The sequence below is a fragment of the Nannospalax galili genome, unplaced genomic scaffold (genome assembly GCF_000622305.1).
Source record: "Nannospalax galili isolate Female #2095 unplaced genomic scaffold, S.galili_v1.0 scaffold693, whole genome shotgun sequence".
NCBI classification, from domain to species: Eukaryota; Metazoa; Chordata; class Mammalia; order Rodentia; family Spalacidae; genus Nannospalax; species Nannospalax galili.
Genome location: NW_008332653.1, coordinates 696,553 through 713,616, shown reverse-complemented (window position 1 = coordinate 713,616; position 17,064 = coordinate 696,553). Strand labels below are relative to the sequence as shown.

At 44.5% G+C, this 17,064-nt stretch overlaps 1 protein-coding gene across 4 annotated transcripts in view; it reads left to right on the top strand.

Annotated features, from left to right (window-relative positions):
• The window catches only part of Gja5 (gap junction protein alpha 5), a 19,878-nt gene extending 3,288 nt beyond the window's left edge, over positions 1–16,590 (top strand). The window contains exons 1-4 of one of the 4 annotated variants that reach the window (XM_017796751.2): positions 956–1,073; positions 1,439–1,555; positions 3,334–3,431; positions 14,079–16,590. In XM_017796751.2, the coding sequence (XP_017652240.1) occupies positions 14,112–15,188 (1,077 nt within the window). In that variant the 5' untranslated portion in view covers positions 956–1,073; positions 1,439–1,555; positions 3,334–3,431; positions 14,079–14,111 and the 3' untranslated portion in view covers positions 15,189–16,590. Of the gene's footprint in view, positions 1–955; positions 1,074–1,438; positions 1,556–3,333; positions 3,432–14,078 lie in introns of those variants that run through there. The other 3 variants (XM_029560868.1, XM_029560869.1, XM_017796750.2) reach the window with 3 other exon arrangements.
• The last annotated feature ends 474 nt before the right edge of the window (positions 16,591–17,064 follow it).

Genomic DNA, 17,064 nt, shown 5'->3' with positions numbered 1-17,064 from the left:
GGTTTGTAACTTCAGGAGAAGGCAGAGGGGGGCAGTCAAGATGTCTTTGCCCCCTCCCCCCAGATTAGAGCAGATAACTCTCTCTTTCAAGTCGACCTGAGTCTGCTTTGATTCCCCTTTTCTTTCACAGGGCAATCACATTCAAAAGGGCTGTAGTTTCTCATAAAGGAATAATCCCACAAAGCACACTCAGACCCAAGGACATGTAAGACTCTGGGTGGACGTGCCTCAGGAATGAGAGCAGCCTGATCCGAGCAGGTCTGCCCCTCTCTGCTTCTCTAGTGCAGAGGTCTTGATGCCTAGCAAAACAGCCAGTCTGGGTGGACGTGCCTCAGGAATGAGAGCAGCCTGATCCGAGCAGGTCTGCTCCTCTCTGCTTCTCTAGTGCAGAGGTCTTGATGCCTAGCAAAACAGCCAACTTATAGATACATGAGTGTCCTTCCAATGCCCATGCTTTCCCTGTTCCTGCTAGATGCCTTCCTGTACCTGGTGCCATGAGAGATCCTAGCTGTCTTATGAACCAGCTCATTGCATCTTCAAGTTCAGTGTCAACTTGTGTAGTTGGGTCATGTCTGAAGGTTTTTACTGGAAATATCAGAAAAGAAAACAAGGTATTAACAAGTACCTTCAACATGCCAAATAATGTTCTAGATGCTTCCATGTATTCATGTGTTTTTTAGTGCCCATGAGTAAACATTCCTGTTTGTTTTGGATAAGCTGGAAACTGAGGTCACACAACTAAACAGTGATGAAATCAGGGTCTTGTCACACTATTTATCAGAAACCATGAGTCTATCATCTTGCTATGCCTGTTTCTGTTGTCCTTGTTCTAATGTGACATCCAAGGAACCCTAGAGCTGGCTTTGGCCAGCTGGAAGCCCAGCAGTAGACAATGCCACAGTCAAGAGCACTTACTGGCTAAAAAAGGAAATAACTTTCTATATGTGAATTCTTGCCAAATGGTGGCAGATGCTAAAGAGTCTGGGAATCCTGACCACTGTGGGCCAAACCCAATGCAGTGATCAGCGCCAGGAGCAGCATGTGTAGGAGCTGGCCTGCCAGTAAACTAGAAGGTAAAAGGAGGAATCCCAGGCTTCCTGTGGGACCAAAATGAGCAAAGACCTCTCAGAAGTTGAGACTGGGGTTCTGGGCATGGTTTCATCATACTCTGTCAGTCCTCGGAATCTTTCCCTTTTTAGAGATATGGGGGAGTGTGGGTTTTGGAGTCAGGCTGATGAGATTCTAATCTCTTATGCAGCATTTGCTAATCTTAGGACTGTATAAACTACTAAAGCCCTGAGCCTCAATTTTGTCTTTTGTGAAATGGAACAATACAACTTCCCTAACAGAATTAATGGATGAGTTAAAAAGTATAGTCTGTAAAATGTTTTGTATATGGGAACATTCCTTGCCTTTAATAAGTACTATCTGTTCTTAGGGCCTCTTGTAGAGTCATCTCACATAAAACAAGGGTTGAGTTTGAGTGATGTCCGTGTTCCTTTTACCTGTACGGCTCTAGGAATCTATTACAAGACAATAGGAACAGTGAAGAAATGTGAGTATTCCCACAAGTAGATTTTTCATTACTAATTGCATAGGTACTAACAACACCCTTGGGGTAATTAATAGGGACCTCCCAATAGTTTGTTGTAAGTTATTATTTTCATGCACCACCCATTTCCATCAACTCCTTACAAATATTTCTTCTTTTAAAATTGCAAGAAGAAAATTAATATTTATCTTAGAATAACTCTCTTTCTTCACTTTGCCTGTTCCTTTCCACCTTCTTGGCTTTGAAACAACAATCTGCCAGCGGGGCGTCTTTGAGTAGACCAATCTGTCCTTGCCAGAATGAAATAATTAGGTTTAAAGAGGAGTTAATTATCTGCTATTGGCTTGAGTAGGAAGAGAACTGAATGTGTGCCTTATCGCATCCATCTGTCTCTTTCCCCTTTCCCACCTCTGTCTTCCTCCTCCCCTCTATGGTGTGGACTTCTAATTCTGAGGAAGTACTCATAACCATAGTTTTTATCCGGTACCTGGTCATTTTCCTCAAGGCTGGACTAGCAACTCCAAGACTAAGTCAGGGAAAGAATTTCAATTCTAAGTGTAAGAATTAACCCCAACTTCTTAAATCAGTTCCCAACCTAAAATTGTCTCATGAACATCCCTGCTCCAGTCACCTTGTATGAAAGTGGCCAGTTCCTACTGGCAAGACTTTACAAAAGAAAAAAAGGGTGGGCAATTTAGGTAAAATTTAGCGTGGTTGTGAAGACAGGTGCATTACTGTCAGGTGTTCCAGGAGCTGTGCTTCTCTCCAACTCCACCTTTTACCAGTGGTGTGAGCTCACTCTGAGTGTGTAAAAAGGAATGAGAGTAGTCCCCAATTCCTTAGGTTGTGGTGGTAATCAAATGAAAATGAAAAACAATATGTACTATCTATCAGGTGTCTGGCAAATAGAAAAACCTCTGTAAGTATTGTGTTATTATCACAGTTATCCAGATTCAATATGTGTGTGTGTGAGAGAGAGAGAGATACAGAGAGAGAGAGGAACTAGAAAATGTAGCTGAGAATCTGAAAGGATAGTGAAGATCAATTTTGCATGTAATTCTTCCCATATACCGCAGGGAAAACCACTGGGATAGGTGAAAAATGTACACGAGTGACTAACATACAAAAAGCTCTGAGCTGATGCTTAGTCCTAGCACTTCATAAAGCCGTCTCTACTGTCCGGCATAGAATAGAAGCTCAATAAATGAACACTTTCCGAACTACGCTGATCTGACAAGATACTATGTCTGGGGCATTCTTTAAGGAGGCCCTGTAGGCCCTTTTACAACAGAATTCTCTTAATCGGGAAGCAAGTCAGTCTTTCCCTGTGCTGCATTCCACTGTATGGTGAGAGGAATTACAGCATGGGCCCAAGGGATTGTTATTATTACTATGAATAACAACTTTTATTGAGACAGAGATCTATTAGATACTATCCAGAACATATGTCATTGTCCAGAATTAGCCTCTGAGGCGTGGTCTTAAAATCTAATTTTGACCAACTTGGATAAGTTCCCTAGTAATCTGAGGGGAGGAAGCACAAAGAAATAGTCTATAGTGACAGTATCTACTCTAGAAACAACCAGTACTGCTTAGCAAGCAGAGCTCTCTCATAGGCAGAAGGAAGGACCATTGGCTTCCATCTCCCCGGAGTTCTGGTCACCACAGTCATGGGCCAGGAGCCCCTAAGCCAACTTCCCAGGAGGCTGGCCTATTGCATGCAAGAAGACTCATAACTATTGCTAACCCACTATATGCATTCTTTGTCTTTCTTTCAACAGACCAGAAGGATCAGTCTCAATCTATTTGGCACTTGATGTTTTGGGTCACCTAAATGGTATACCTCATCCGTTGTTGTGGATAGATTACACACTACCAGGTACACAGCACAACATTAAGCACTAAGGGGGTCTAGAGGGGGAGAATTCCAGGGGACAGAGTACAATGAGAGGTCATACATGGCTAATAGAGGAAATAGTTCTCAGTATGTACATGAGACAAACACCCCCACCCTCCACCCCTGGCTCACCAGTGCAGCCTAAGGCTCAACTGCTGGGACACAGAATTTGTTGTCAGATACTACGTTAGGAGGATTGCTACATTCTATAACCTCAAAGAATAAAACTAGAGCCAACAGAAGGTAGATAATTTTAAGCTATTACTTTGGAAACTTCCTGTTCACTCATAACACAGGGACTCTTGAAGAGGAGAGACTAGGATGCAGTTATAGCAAGTATATTGGTAGACAGCTGTCACCCGTGGCCTACATAATGTGTGCTACAGCCATTACTAAAGGACTACCCCAAGCACGGGGGTTATGAATTGTGGTTCTTTATATCCCAAGTCCCACTACTGGAGGGCTGTCCTATTAGGACCTGCCCTTGGAAGCAAGGCAAGTACTGGGTGTAGTTAATCCAGTGGAATGAGAACGACTCTGGACTCCCAGGCATGAGCTCCAAAGTTTTCTACAATCTGCTCCTGCCACCTAGGCAGGCTTTCCATCCTTACTGTTTTCTTTATACTCTAAAACCATGCCTGTTCTCAATCCAGTGAATTTGTTCATGCAGTTACCTTTGTCTGAAATACCTTAATCTCTTCTGCATCTCATTCACCCACTCTGTGCCCCAATAAACATCACTCTTACTAAGGCTGTCTCCTCTGGGAATTACTTTTTACCTACCTATCTGCTCTTACTCCCACTTCTGTGGTCAATGTTATTTTATTCATTTGTGTGACACAGCTCTTAATTTCTATTCTATTGCTGAATTTATTTATGTTCCTCTACAGGACAGTGTTTCTTTACTATAGAGTCTTTAAAAACAAGTGTGTGCGTGCATGCGTGCACACCTTCAGAGCCAAGGCATTGGATCCCTTTGGAGCCGGAGTTACAGGTGGTTGTGAGCTGCCTGACATGGGTGCTGGGAACTAAACTCAGTTCCTTTGGAAGAGCAGTGCAGCCTCTTAATCATTGAGCCATCTCTCTAGTCCCTAATGTAGAGTCTTACTGACCTTTGAGTCTAATTTCTAGCATAGGGCTAGCATTAGACACTCAATAAATGTTCATGAAGCTGAACTGAATTATACTTTTCTACATTCTTTCCCCAGCACTATATATAGCATAGGTTACATCAGTGGAGCATAATAAATATTTGCTTGATTGCATAAAAGCTGACCCTGGGCCTTATCACCAAACAGCAGATTCATGTCTGAAATCACTCAGTGCCCCAGGGTTTGCAGGGGTTTATGAAGTTCCAAGCACAGAGACCTAAGAATTGATGAACTCCACACTTGGAAGGGAAATGGAAAGACGCTTGCTGGCATCACACCAGATTGATTAGAAACTAGAATGAAGCCCTCGTTCTGCCCTCCATTAGTCTTTCTTCTTTGAACAAGTCTGCTCTATGTGTTTTAGCCTCTGCAGAACAGGCAATAGCAATCACTAAACAAAGTGTTTATGCAGATTCAGCCATTTGACAATAAAAATCAAAGGACTAGAATCCTGAAGGTGAAATTCAGTCTCAAAGAGAGAAAATAGAGTTCTTGCTCACTGAGTTAACAAGAAGTTCTAGAGAAGTACATTTTGAGCAGTGGAAGGTTGTAGCTGTATTGCTGGACTTAAGGAAGATTTGAACCCCCTTAGCACCACTGTGCTGTTGTGACTGGTAGAGCTTCTCTCACTGCTGTGACCAAATACCTAACAAAAGCAGTTTATGGAAGGAAGGTTCTTTTGGCTTATGGTTTAAGAAGAGACAGGGTTCATTATGGTGGGAAGGCGTGACAGTGGGAGTGTGAGGCTGCTGGTCGCATTGCATCCACAGTCAGAAAACAAAGGTGAATGCTGGTATTCAGTTCACTTTCTCCTCTTGTTTTTATTTAACCTGGAGCCTCAGTCAATAGGATGGTGCTGTCCACATTCAAAGAAAATCTTCCTTAATTTAAAAAATTTTTATTTTGTTCTTGTGTATGTTGCTTGTGTATACATGTATTCCTGTATACATGTGTGTAAAGGTCAGCGGTTGACACTGGGCACCTCTCTCAATCTGTTTCTATCTTTTTTTTAAAGTTTTTTTTTTTTTTTTTCATTTTTAGCTTTATGTGTATGAGTGTATTGCCTGCCTGGATGTAAGTGCACCTGTGTCACACAATACCCAGGGAGGTCAGAGGAGAGTGTCAGATCCCCTGGAACTGGAGTTCGAGCCACCATGTGGGTGCAGGGAATTGAATACGGGTCTTCTGCAAGAGGAGAAAGTGCTCTTAACCATTGAGCCATCTCTCCAGCCCCCTCGCCCCCCCCCCTTTTTTTTAATTTTTTGAGACAGGGTGTCCTTGTAGCCCAGCTGGCCTGGAACTTGCTATGTAGACCAGGCTGGCCTTGACCTCATAGAGACCCTCCTGCCTCTGCCTCCTGAGTGCTGAGATTAAAGGTGTGAACCACCACACCTGGTGACTCCACTTTATTTTTTGAACAAGGTGTCTTTAAACCTGGAACTCACTGTTTCAACTAGTCTGGCTGTCTAACAAGTCCCACAGATCCTCCTGTCTCCACCAACCTATTGCTGGGATTACAGGTCACTGTAGCACCCAGATTTTTTTTTTTTAATTTTTACAAAAACTTTATCGAGAATTTCATACATGTTTATAAGGTGTTTTGATCAAATCCATGCCCACTCCCTTCCCTCCAACATTACCCCCTCTCTGAAGAGGTAACCCTAAAGTCTTTTAAGGATTAGATACAAGCTCCCAAATACTTTTGACATTTTTAGCCTTTGGAACAGAGTATGTTGCTAACAGGCCCAAGGACATTTTGACTTTTAGCCAAGAAACTGGCTACATTTCTTTGGGGTCTTTTTACCCTAACTGCCTAGCCAATTCCTACCTCCTGTTCTTATCATGCCATCCTCTGAAGTGGTTACCCAAATTGCCAATGGGGAATAGGGACGCAGACCATGCTGGCTTCTTCCATGCTAAACAGGGACTCAGGGTGAGACAACTGGAGTACCCCTTCAGTGGGTCTATCTACAAGACTCCCAAATTGCATAACTCTTGTCTCTAAGGGGAGAAGAAAGTCCTTGAATCATGAATAGGAGATGTGAAGGAGAAGTAAAGGCAAGAGTAATTAACATTACAAGTTCTAGACAGGGAACTAGAAAAAAGTCAGAACAGGGCAATTTTCAAATGTTCATATGAGAGTCCATTGGCGTTTCTTGACAAAAGAAAAATGAGGAGGAACCCAATAGAGGGATGCTTTTGGAAGCCCTTGTCAAGAAACTCCAATGGACTCTCATATGAACATTTGGAAATTTGAAAATAGCACCCAGATTTTTATGAGAGCACTAGGGACCCAAACTCAGGTCTTCAAGCTTGCTTGCATAGCAGGCATTTTACCAGCTGAGCCATCTCCCCAGCCCCTCAGTGAAGGCTCTCTGGAAACTCCCTGGAAAACACACCCAGAAGTGTGTTTTAGGTGATTCCCAATCCAGTCAAGTTGTCAATGAAGATGAATCGTTACACTACTATATCAAATAGTTTCTTCAACCGCTAAGAAAGCATTTGTTATATTGCTAATAAGACAACCTAATATAATAATACAAAGAAGGAGCTTTGTTTTTTAAGAAGTTTACTAGACATTTGGAACTGGAGAGATGGCTCAGCAGTTAAGAGTACTGGCTATTCTTGCAGAGGACCTGGGTTTGATTCCCAGCACCCACATAGCAGTTAACAACCATCCATAACTCCACTTCCAGGAGAATCTGATGTCCTCTTCTGACCTCCACAGGCATTGCATGACATGGGTGCATTTACATACATACAGGCGATACTCTCATAAATATACACATGTGCATGCATGCACACATACATACAAACACACGCGGACATACACACACACACACACACACACACACACACAAATAATTTTTAAACGGTTTACCAGCCATTGGAGGAGAAAAGGCTATTAAATCCATGAGGGAACGAATCATGCCAGGCCTGGTGTAGTGGGAGATATATAGAAAAACCTGGGAAAGTACTTGTGGATTGGCCGATAGGGAACGTTTTGGAGAACAAATTTAGGCAGCATTTAACCAAGTATGAGACTGTATCTCACATGCTGGGTGGTAATTCAGAGACTAGGCAACATCAAAGAGAGCTGAGGTCAATTTAGAAGACATTTCCATTTCATCCTTCATCCTTCATCAAAGGAAAGGTACTGATTCTGAGTTTATGACTAATCTGGTGGTTCTGAAAAATTAAAAAATAAAACCATTAGCTGTATAAAACCATTAGGAAGGAATACAATGATGTAGATATCAGTAGAAGCACTGGACCGAACTGTAGACACATATGCTTTATATCTAGCATATAATTCATGAAGTCAAGACATGAAATGATCCATTCTTGTTCTATATAAAATCTTTGGTCCTTTCCCTCTTATTCAATGTGCTTGTCACTTTTTGTTGCTATATTAAAATAGGGATAAACAACTTAAGAGAAAAAAGATTTATTTTGGCTCACAATTTTGGAGATTGCAGTCCATGCTAAGATGGCTCCATTGGTAGAAGAAAGCTGTTCACCTTATGGCAGCCAGAAAGGGAAGGAGGGAGAGAAGAGGGAGAGAGGGAGGAAAGGAGGGAGAGAGGGAAGAGAAAGAGAGGCAGACAGGATCTAGCAATAAGATACAATCTTCAAAGACACACTTCAAGTGACACTTCCTCCAACTAGGTCCTAGTTCCTAATAACCCATTCAGCTATGAACTCAGAAATTAATCCATCTGTTGAAGTTAGCATCCTCATGGTCTAATGACCTCCTAGTAACTACCAGCTGCAGACCAAGACTTCAGTGAAGCAGGCACTTGGGGCAGGGTGGGAGAGGGGGAGATACTTAGTGTCCAAATTCTAACACTCAAGTACCATCATGTTAATATTGCCAAACAAGTTCCCTGTTGACCCTTTTAAAATTGACTTTGTCCTAGGATATGACGTGTTGAGGCAGGATGTTAAAGCCTTTTTAGACTGAAGAATCTTTAGAGTTGGGATGCTCTCTTCAAGGTTCTGGGGGTGGGTAGGGGTCATTGTGTTTTGCTTAAAAATTTCAGAGATTGTGTCAATGCAGAGAGCTATGGAACATAATTAATTACCTAGGGTCCTTTGGAAGGCCCTGGTCTAAAGAGACACTCCGAAACCCAGATTTCAGGTTTCTGTCAAATGCTCCCACAGCACCTTGTACTGCCTTAATGTATTAACAGTCACATTAATATATTAACATGGTGTAACACATCATGTTTTATTGAAATTGTGTGTTTAATCTTTCCCCTTAAGGGAAATAAAAGCAACTAAACTAAGTAAAGGCAGAGAACCTTGTTTGTCTTGTCTTGCAGGTGTGTTCTTGGTGCCTAGGTGACCTGGCACTTGTAAGCACCCCCCATTACATCAGTAAATTCTAGGTGGCAGAAACATGAGAGGCTGAGATTACAGGGTGAGGAGCTGTGGGATATATATGTGCATGGGAGAATTATGTGTCTTAAGTATTGAGGGAAACATCGAGATAAAAGATAGAAAGTGGGGCAAAGGGTCTCATATGGCAGGTTTGAGTTTGAACATCAAGAGTGGTCAGAGGCCAGTGAGTCTCACAGCTAATGCAATGAGGGAAATTACCATTGTGTTCAACAGAACTTATTCATGGCATGGGCAACTTCCTTGCCCCTCCTAACACACTTCCTGCCAAGAAATGGATAATAATCTATAAAGCATTTCATGTGCTGTACTTCCAGTGAACGCGCTTAGTAACTAACCTACCAATGTCTTTGGCCAAGGTTGTTGGAGGATCAAGGGGACCCAGTGTTGCTACAAAATTGGCAGCAGCCTGGACCTTTCACATTAAAAACTCAGCAGCTGATGCATGGCAGTGATTTGTAAGTTCCTCTGAAGCAGTCTGAAGGTCAACAGGACGTCATAAATGAAAGGGTCTTCACGTTGTCTCCTCTGAATGGACCAGGGCTGCCTCATGCCTATGCCTCTCCAGCTCATTTCTGTTACTCCCTCCCAGTGAGATCTCCTTCCTAACACCATCTTTCTGGTTTTCCAAATGCTCTTCTTCTGGACCTTGGCAGCACTTCTCCCAGGTGTCATTCCTTGACCACAGCAAGGAAGCCAGCAGCAAAACCTCTTGACACACCAGACCAAAGTGTCACATTCTTTGTCTGGAATTATTTTTATACTTCCTTGGGGGATTTGCATGGAATGAGCAGCAGAGGGAGAAGATCAAGGGAAAATTCTTCAGGGATTGAGTGTGGAATATTTGTCCCAAATCCTGGAAGAATATATGATTTCTGTTTCCTTTTACTGTCCATTTTCTTCTCACATCCCCTCCCTTTGCTCTTTCCTCCCTTTCTTCTTTCTTCTCTTTTGTCTGTTTTCTATTTTCCCTCGCCTGCTTTTACCACTGGTTAGTAATGGCGGCCTTTTATTCAGTTCTTAAATGCCAGTCTCTGTGCCCAGTGCCTCTTACACTCCCACACTGCTCTCTATCAGGTGAGTGAGAACACAGAGTAATCTGCTCAAGCTCAGTGTAGAGTAATAGGCATTTCAGCTTCGCTGATCTAACTCTCATGCCCGTGTCCTCTTAGCCATGAATTACACAGGTTTTTTTTTAGTCTATTCCATTTCACTGTTTCGGACCCTCATCTCTCCTTCTTTCCTCCCCTGCTCTCCCTCCTTCCCCCTTCTGCTCCCTCTAATTGGTACACATCTCGGGCTTCCCCTGAAAGTGATGAACACGGTACACTTGCCCAGAAGAGATAACAGACCACTCAAACTCTAATCAGCTGTTTTCCTTTTGTGCAAATGTGCTACAGTTTTCTGCATTTTGAGGTTGAAGGAGTGGGCACTTCACCACTTGGGGAGGCAAGTGTCAGTCACAAACCAGAAGGGCCTCAAGACTTGGATGGGTGTTTGATATGGTGAGGAGTGGGGATAAGTCCCTTTGATATGGTAAGGAGTGGGGATAAGTCCTTTTTCATTCCCAGGATTGGGGACACAAGGGCAGGAAAGGTCAGAGCCATGGCTGGTCTCTGTCAAGGCATGGACTCAGGAGCCAAGGAGGCCAGGGTCACGGCATGTAGCCCAAAGAGTGTCCTACCTACCACAGCAAAGGCATGTTAACAGCAAAGACGGGAAGATCAAAATTTGAATTTGAAGCCTTGAAGGGTATTTATTGTTTTTATTATTCTAAGAAGAGGATATTTATGTTCAATTCTCTTATCTTTTTGTCATCTTGCTGGCTGGGATTGGTAAGGGGTTTAAATTATGAGGGAATTTGTTGTTCATAAAGGAAGAATTCTGGAGGTAGGTGTAGGGTTGATTCAGAGACCTCAGAGCACTGATCAGTGTTTCTGAGATTCTCTGGGCACCTTCAGGAATCTTGACTCACATGATTCTGTCCACAGACAGGAAGCAGCAGGCATGGGGAGGATCATGAGAGGCTCAAGAAATAAAACAACTTTAGAGCACTCCCTGCATATTAGAGTACCCCCATACCTTGCTGGCCAAAGCTGACTGTGTTACAGACTGAGAAAGTGCCATCGGGCTTCCTTTGCTTGCTAATGGGAGGTAGGCAAGGAACACCGGATTAATTTGCCTTGGGTAGGAAAGATCAGTGCCTGTCATTCCCCACCTCCTTTCACTCAGCTGAGATTTACTGAGCACCTACTGTGAGCCAGTCTCTGGATGATAGAAGAAGATATTCTCTGTTTTCAAAATCTCCTTTCTGGAAGAACACAGACAGGTCAAAGATTACATAATATGGTGGCAAGTGTTGGGAGAAGGGCAAGCATCCTGAGTCTTATGAAGATAGCTGAAGAGGGTTAGGTTCTGAAAGCTAAGTGAGATTTAGCTTGCATGTAAGAGGCAGCTGGAAGGAGGACCACTGGGGATCTGTCAGGACTTGGCATGGCTGGACAAAGGAAACTTGGAGGACCTTCTATAGGCAGAACACTTAGAAAGCTGAGCCACGCAGTTGAAATGACTGCACCACACCACGGCAAAGGAGATCAACATTGCCATATCACCTGCCACTTATGGGGGTTGAAGGTGGGACCTACTGAGCACCTGTAATGCCTTTAGAGTGACCAAAATGTACTTTTGTTTGCTACCTTTCCACACAGCTGGTGCACCCAGATAATCATCTGATCCATAGAGAGGCTTCCAGAGAAGCAAGTTTGTTACTCTCACCCTCACTCCTCATATCTTCCTCCACCTTGTTTTGTCCTTTGGAGCCATAAAAAAAATGTCTTTTCCAACTAACAGCCATTTAAAACATATGGGACATTTATGTTATGAATTTCAGCATATCACATATTTCATCTCATTTGATCCTCTGGCACAGCTACTCCTGTCTGCACTTGACTGACAGGAAAGAGATTCAGTGAAGTAAATGATCAGAGGCACATCACAGATGTGAAGCCGTTTCTGCTACCCCAGTGTTCTTCCATGCACAGTCCCTGGATCCCAGAATCACCTGAGATGTTTGTTGCAGATCCAGATTCCTAAGGGGCCACTCTGTTAGATATAAGAATGGAGCAGAAGTGTTGGTTTGGGATAGGAACCGACACATAATTACTCTTCAGGAATTAACTTTATTAGGAGAAAGGGCCTCAAGACCATGATGAGGCCTAATGATGGAGGAGCATCAGAAAGGAACAGAACAAATATATTAAAAACAGCATAATAAGGCCTAAAAGGGAAAGAGAGGTTCCCCTTTAAAATCTGGAGAAGAGATTCATTAAGGATAGATAGCTGAGGGAGCTGGAGAAATGGCTCAGTGGTTAGGAGTGCTTGGTGCTCTTGCAGAGAACCCGAGTTTGGTTCCCAGCATCCACACTGGGGCAGCTCACAACTGCCTGTAACTCCAGCTCCAGGGGATCCAATGCCTCTAGCCTCTGAGGACACCTGCACATGTGCACACACACACACACACGCACGCACGCACATAATTTTTAAAAATAAATCTTGTTTTAAAGGATGGGGCTGGAGGGATGGCTCAGTGGTTTAAAGCACTGGCAGAAGACCAAGGCTCTGTTCCCAGCTCCCACAGGTGGCTAACTATCCATAACTCCAGTTCTAGGGGATCTAATGCCCTCTTCTGGCTTCCACAGGCATTGCATGCACAGGTGCACTTACCTACATGCAGGCAAAACGCTCATAAATAATTTTTAAAAATTTAAAGGGATAACTGAAAGACTAAGAGAGAAACAGCCATGACAGAATTTGGATGGAGTGAAGGTGGAGAGGCACAGAGAAGACAGCCATCAGAGAAATCTCCCAAAGGAAATATCTGACTTTCATGTCTTTTCAGGGAATGATGGAAAGTTCTATATCACATGATTTAGTTCAATAGAGCATACCTGAGAAGCGGCTTGGTGAAGCCCAGGGCTGGTCAGGACAATCAATTAGGGGCTCTTGTTAGGCCACAGCACAAATAAATCTTAACTCTCCTAAGGGGTATGTGGCTGATCTACTCAGGCTGTGGGATCTAACCTCTTAGAGTGACAGATGTCTTAAAGGGGAAAACTAAGATCTAACAGACTCAATACCTGAAGTAGAATGTCTGGGGGTAAGAACACAGAAATCACATTGTAACACACACCTTTGATGACCTTAAATCTGTTGTGTGGAAGCGATGTTCTAACGTTTTTTAGAGCTGCTTCTTGATTTTTGGAAACGAAGGGGCTTTCCAATACATTTGACTTTAAGAAAATTGCACTGTACTCATTTCTAATAAGTTTTATTTAATTTTTATGGTTTAAAAAGTAAATTATTACATCTGCCCCATCCCACATTCCCTCCCCTATAATTCCTCCCCTATCCCCCCCCCCCATTTAACTTCATGGGCTCTCTCTCTCTTTTTTTTTTTAAACTCACAGAGTCCACTTAATTCTGTCAGTATGTATATTGGTGTGGGGTTCTCTATTGTGTAGCCTCTTGGGGCATCATTCCTAAAGAGAGGTGTCTCTTCCTCCACCAGCAGCCATCAAGTGAGGACAACAGCTCCTCAGTTAGGGCCAGAACTTTGTGACTCCCTCTCCATCCATGCTTGGACTTTGTCTGGCTTGATCGTATGCAGGTCTTGTGTATGCGGTCACAGCTGCAGTGAGTTCATGTGTGCAACAGTGAGACAGATAACCATGTCGAAAGGCTGTACTGAGGACCTAACTCCAGATGCCTAAGTTCCATTGCTAAAACACAAACAGCAACACCCCCCACCAAAAAAGTACCCCCAAATTACAGTTCATTTTGTTTTTTGAGATAAGGTCTCATATAGCCCACTGGCTTCAAACTCACCACGAGTCAAAGAAGCTTGAACTCGGGATCCTCCAGCATCTGCTCCCTGAGTGCTGGGGTTACAGGTGTGTACCACCGCACCCAGCAAAAGTTGCGCTTCCGTAAAGAACACATTGGTATGCATCAATGCCCAGAGCATGATGGGACTTTCCAAACGCTTTGAAACATCCCTCACATCTTTTTCTCTCTGCAGAAGGCTAAGCATCGGTCCTCTAAGCCTGGCAAGATGGGTGACTGGAGTTTCTTGGGGGAGTTCCTAGAGGAAGTCCACAAACACTCCACGGTGATCGGCAAGGTCTGGCTCACTGTCCTGTTCATATTTCGCATGCTGGTACTGGGCACCGCTGCGGAGTCTTCCTGGGGTGATGAGCAAGCTGACTTCCGGTGTGATACAATTCAACCTGGCTGCCAGAACGTCTGCTACGACCAAGCCTTCCCTATCTCCCACATTCGCTACTGGGTACTGCAGATTATCTTCGTCTCCACGCCATCTCTGGTGTACATGGGCCATGCCATGCACACCGTGCGTATGCAGGAAAAGCAGAAGCTACGGAATGCAGAGAAGGCCAAAGAGGTCCGTGGTGCTGGTGCCTACGAGTGCCCTGTGGCTGAGAAGGTGGAGCTGTCCTGCTGGGAGGAAGTGAATGGGAAGATTGTCCTCCAGGGCACTCTGCTCAACACCTACGTCTGCACGATCCTCATCCGCACCACCATGGAGGTGGCCTTCATCGTGGGCCAGTACCTCCTCTATGGGATCTTCCTGGACACGTTGCACGTGTGCCGCAGGAGTCCCTGCCCCCACCCGGTAAACTGTTACGTGTCCCGCCCCACGGAGAAGAATGTCTTCATTGTCTTTATGCTGGCGGTGGCCGCGCTGTCCCTCTTCCTCAGCCTGGCTGAGCTCTATTACTTGGGCTGGAAGAAGATCAGGCAGCACCTGGCAAAGTCGCGGCAGGGTGTGGCCGAGCGCCAGCTTCCAGGCCCTTCCACAGGCCTAGTCCAGAGCCACACTCCTCCCCCTGACTTCAGTCAGTGCCTGGAGAATGGCCCAGGAGGGAAGTTCTTCAGCCCCTTCAGCAATAATATGGGCTCCCAGCAGAACCCAGACACTCTGGCTACTGAGCTAGTGCCAGGCCAGGAGCAGGTTCCTGGGGAGGGCTTCGTCCACATGCATTATGACCAGAAGCTTGAGGAGCCCAATGGGGTCTCCCCAGGCCACCGCTTTCCTCATGGCTACCATAGTGACAAGCGCCGCCTCAGCAAGGCCAGCAGCAAAGCAAGGTCAGATGACCTATCAGTGTGACCTTCTTGGGGGGTGGGGGGCAGGACCAGATGGGAACACGGGAGACTCAGACTGGAACAACATGGCCCTGGTAGGCCTCACACTCTCATTTTCAGCCCTGCTCTGCTCCTTTTGGATCCCGGGTCTGGTCGGTATTGCCCATTGATTCTAAAATTAGAGTTCTGAGAGTGTAGTCAAAGGTAGGGCTAGTCATCAGGATCCCGTCCTTCCCCAACGTCTTCAAGATATGCCATGAAGTCTTTCATATGATTTATTGACTAGGGTAGAGGGAGAGAAGGGAACCATGGCAAAATCTGGCCTGGGAAGGACAGACACAGGATTCAACACCAGCAGCATATGAGGTACTTTATCCAAGTCCTCTGGCTTCCTGGATCAGCATGCTCTGCCTGTCTTTTTCAAGGAAGTGTCCAAAGTTCTCAGCCAATTGACAGTATCCATCAAAGAATTCGTATGTTCCCTTGAATCTGTTGTTTCCATAAGCCATATCTTGGGGTGGTGATGAGGTGTCTGGGAGCTGCCCTAGGCTCCAACTTTCTCCTCCCAGTCTTAAAGAGAGATTCTTAGACCTTGACCAGCAACAGCTTTACAAGTGCCTTGGTATGTACTTTTGGCAAACATCTCATGTTGGTGATGTTGCAGCCCTTCTCCTAAGGTGGACACCCAGCTTTTGAGTGTGCCAAGCCCTCTTAGGAGTCACTGTACACACAAACATCACTGGAATTCCTGCCCCCGCCTGTCATCCCGTAGATCTGTGGTTCCGTTACAGTTCAACCTGATGATGGAATCATGCTTGCCCTACTTGGTTGGCTGTTCACCCAATGTCCCTCTAAAGACTTTATCAGCAGGAATGCCCAAGAAGCCATCTTCTCTTGGATCCAGACCAGATTACCAGTCATCAAGGCCAGTGGAATTTCCCTAGGCCTTAATAAAATGAGAGCATTGTGCTTCTCAGGTTCTCCTGGGAAAGAGTAATTCTGTTAAGAAGATGAAAATAAAAAATAATAGTAGGGGAGAAGACACTAGAAGACACAACTTTTCTTCCCTATTTATTTCTATCATCGTCGGCCAACTTAGAATGCCAAGAGGGGCTGTGATGACAGCTGCGGAAGCCCTTAGATTGCCCTCAGCAGGGGCATGGAAGCAGGAGAGGAATCTCCAGCTTTCTTGGCAAGGCCCTTGTTTAAAGTGGGCAGAGATTTCTATGTTTCCCTGGTACTCCTAAGAGGACAGCAAAAGGAGCCCTGCCTTCCCCAGGTCTAGCCTGCGGTCTCTGTTGAGTGGTCCATTTTTGATGCAAATGAAACATGCTCAGAATCAAATACTGAGGCTTACAGACACACCACTACATTAAAAAAAAAATCCGTGTGTGTGTGTGTGTATGTGTGTGTGTGTGTGTGTGTGTCTGCGTGCGTGTTTGTGTGTGTGTATGTGTGTGTGTGTGTGTGTGTGTGTGTGTCTGCGTGCATGCGCGCACACATGCATGCACGTGTACGCATGTGATAGGGTGGTAAAGAAAAGTCCTGAAGAAAGATTAGGAAATGTATAGGCAAACGTGTCTTTCTGCCTCCTTTCCAGTGGTCTGGCAGGGGGCTGAGCTTCCCTATTTGAATTAGCCTAAAGGAATAGGCGAGAGAAGTCAGGACAGAGAAGGGTGAAGGTTCAGAGGTCAGCCCATCTCTGGGCCCCTCGCTGGTATTTGGATACTATTGATGGGTAGAAGAGTAGAGATGGAATGGAATTGACTGGTATACTATTTAGGAAAGAATGACTGGTTATTCTCGGCCCCCTACACATCTTATCTTTTATCTGACACTGGCATTAAGATTCACTGTTCTTTTATCTGCGAAATGTATTTTTATTAGAGTGTTTTTTAATT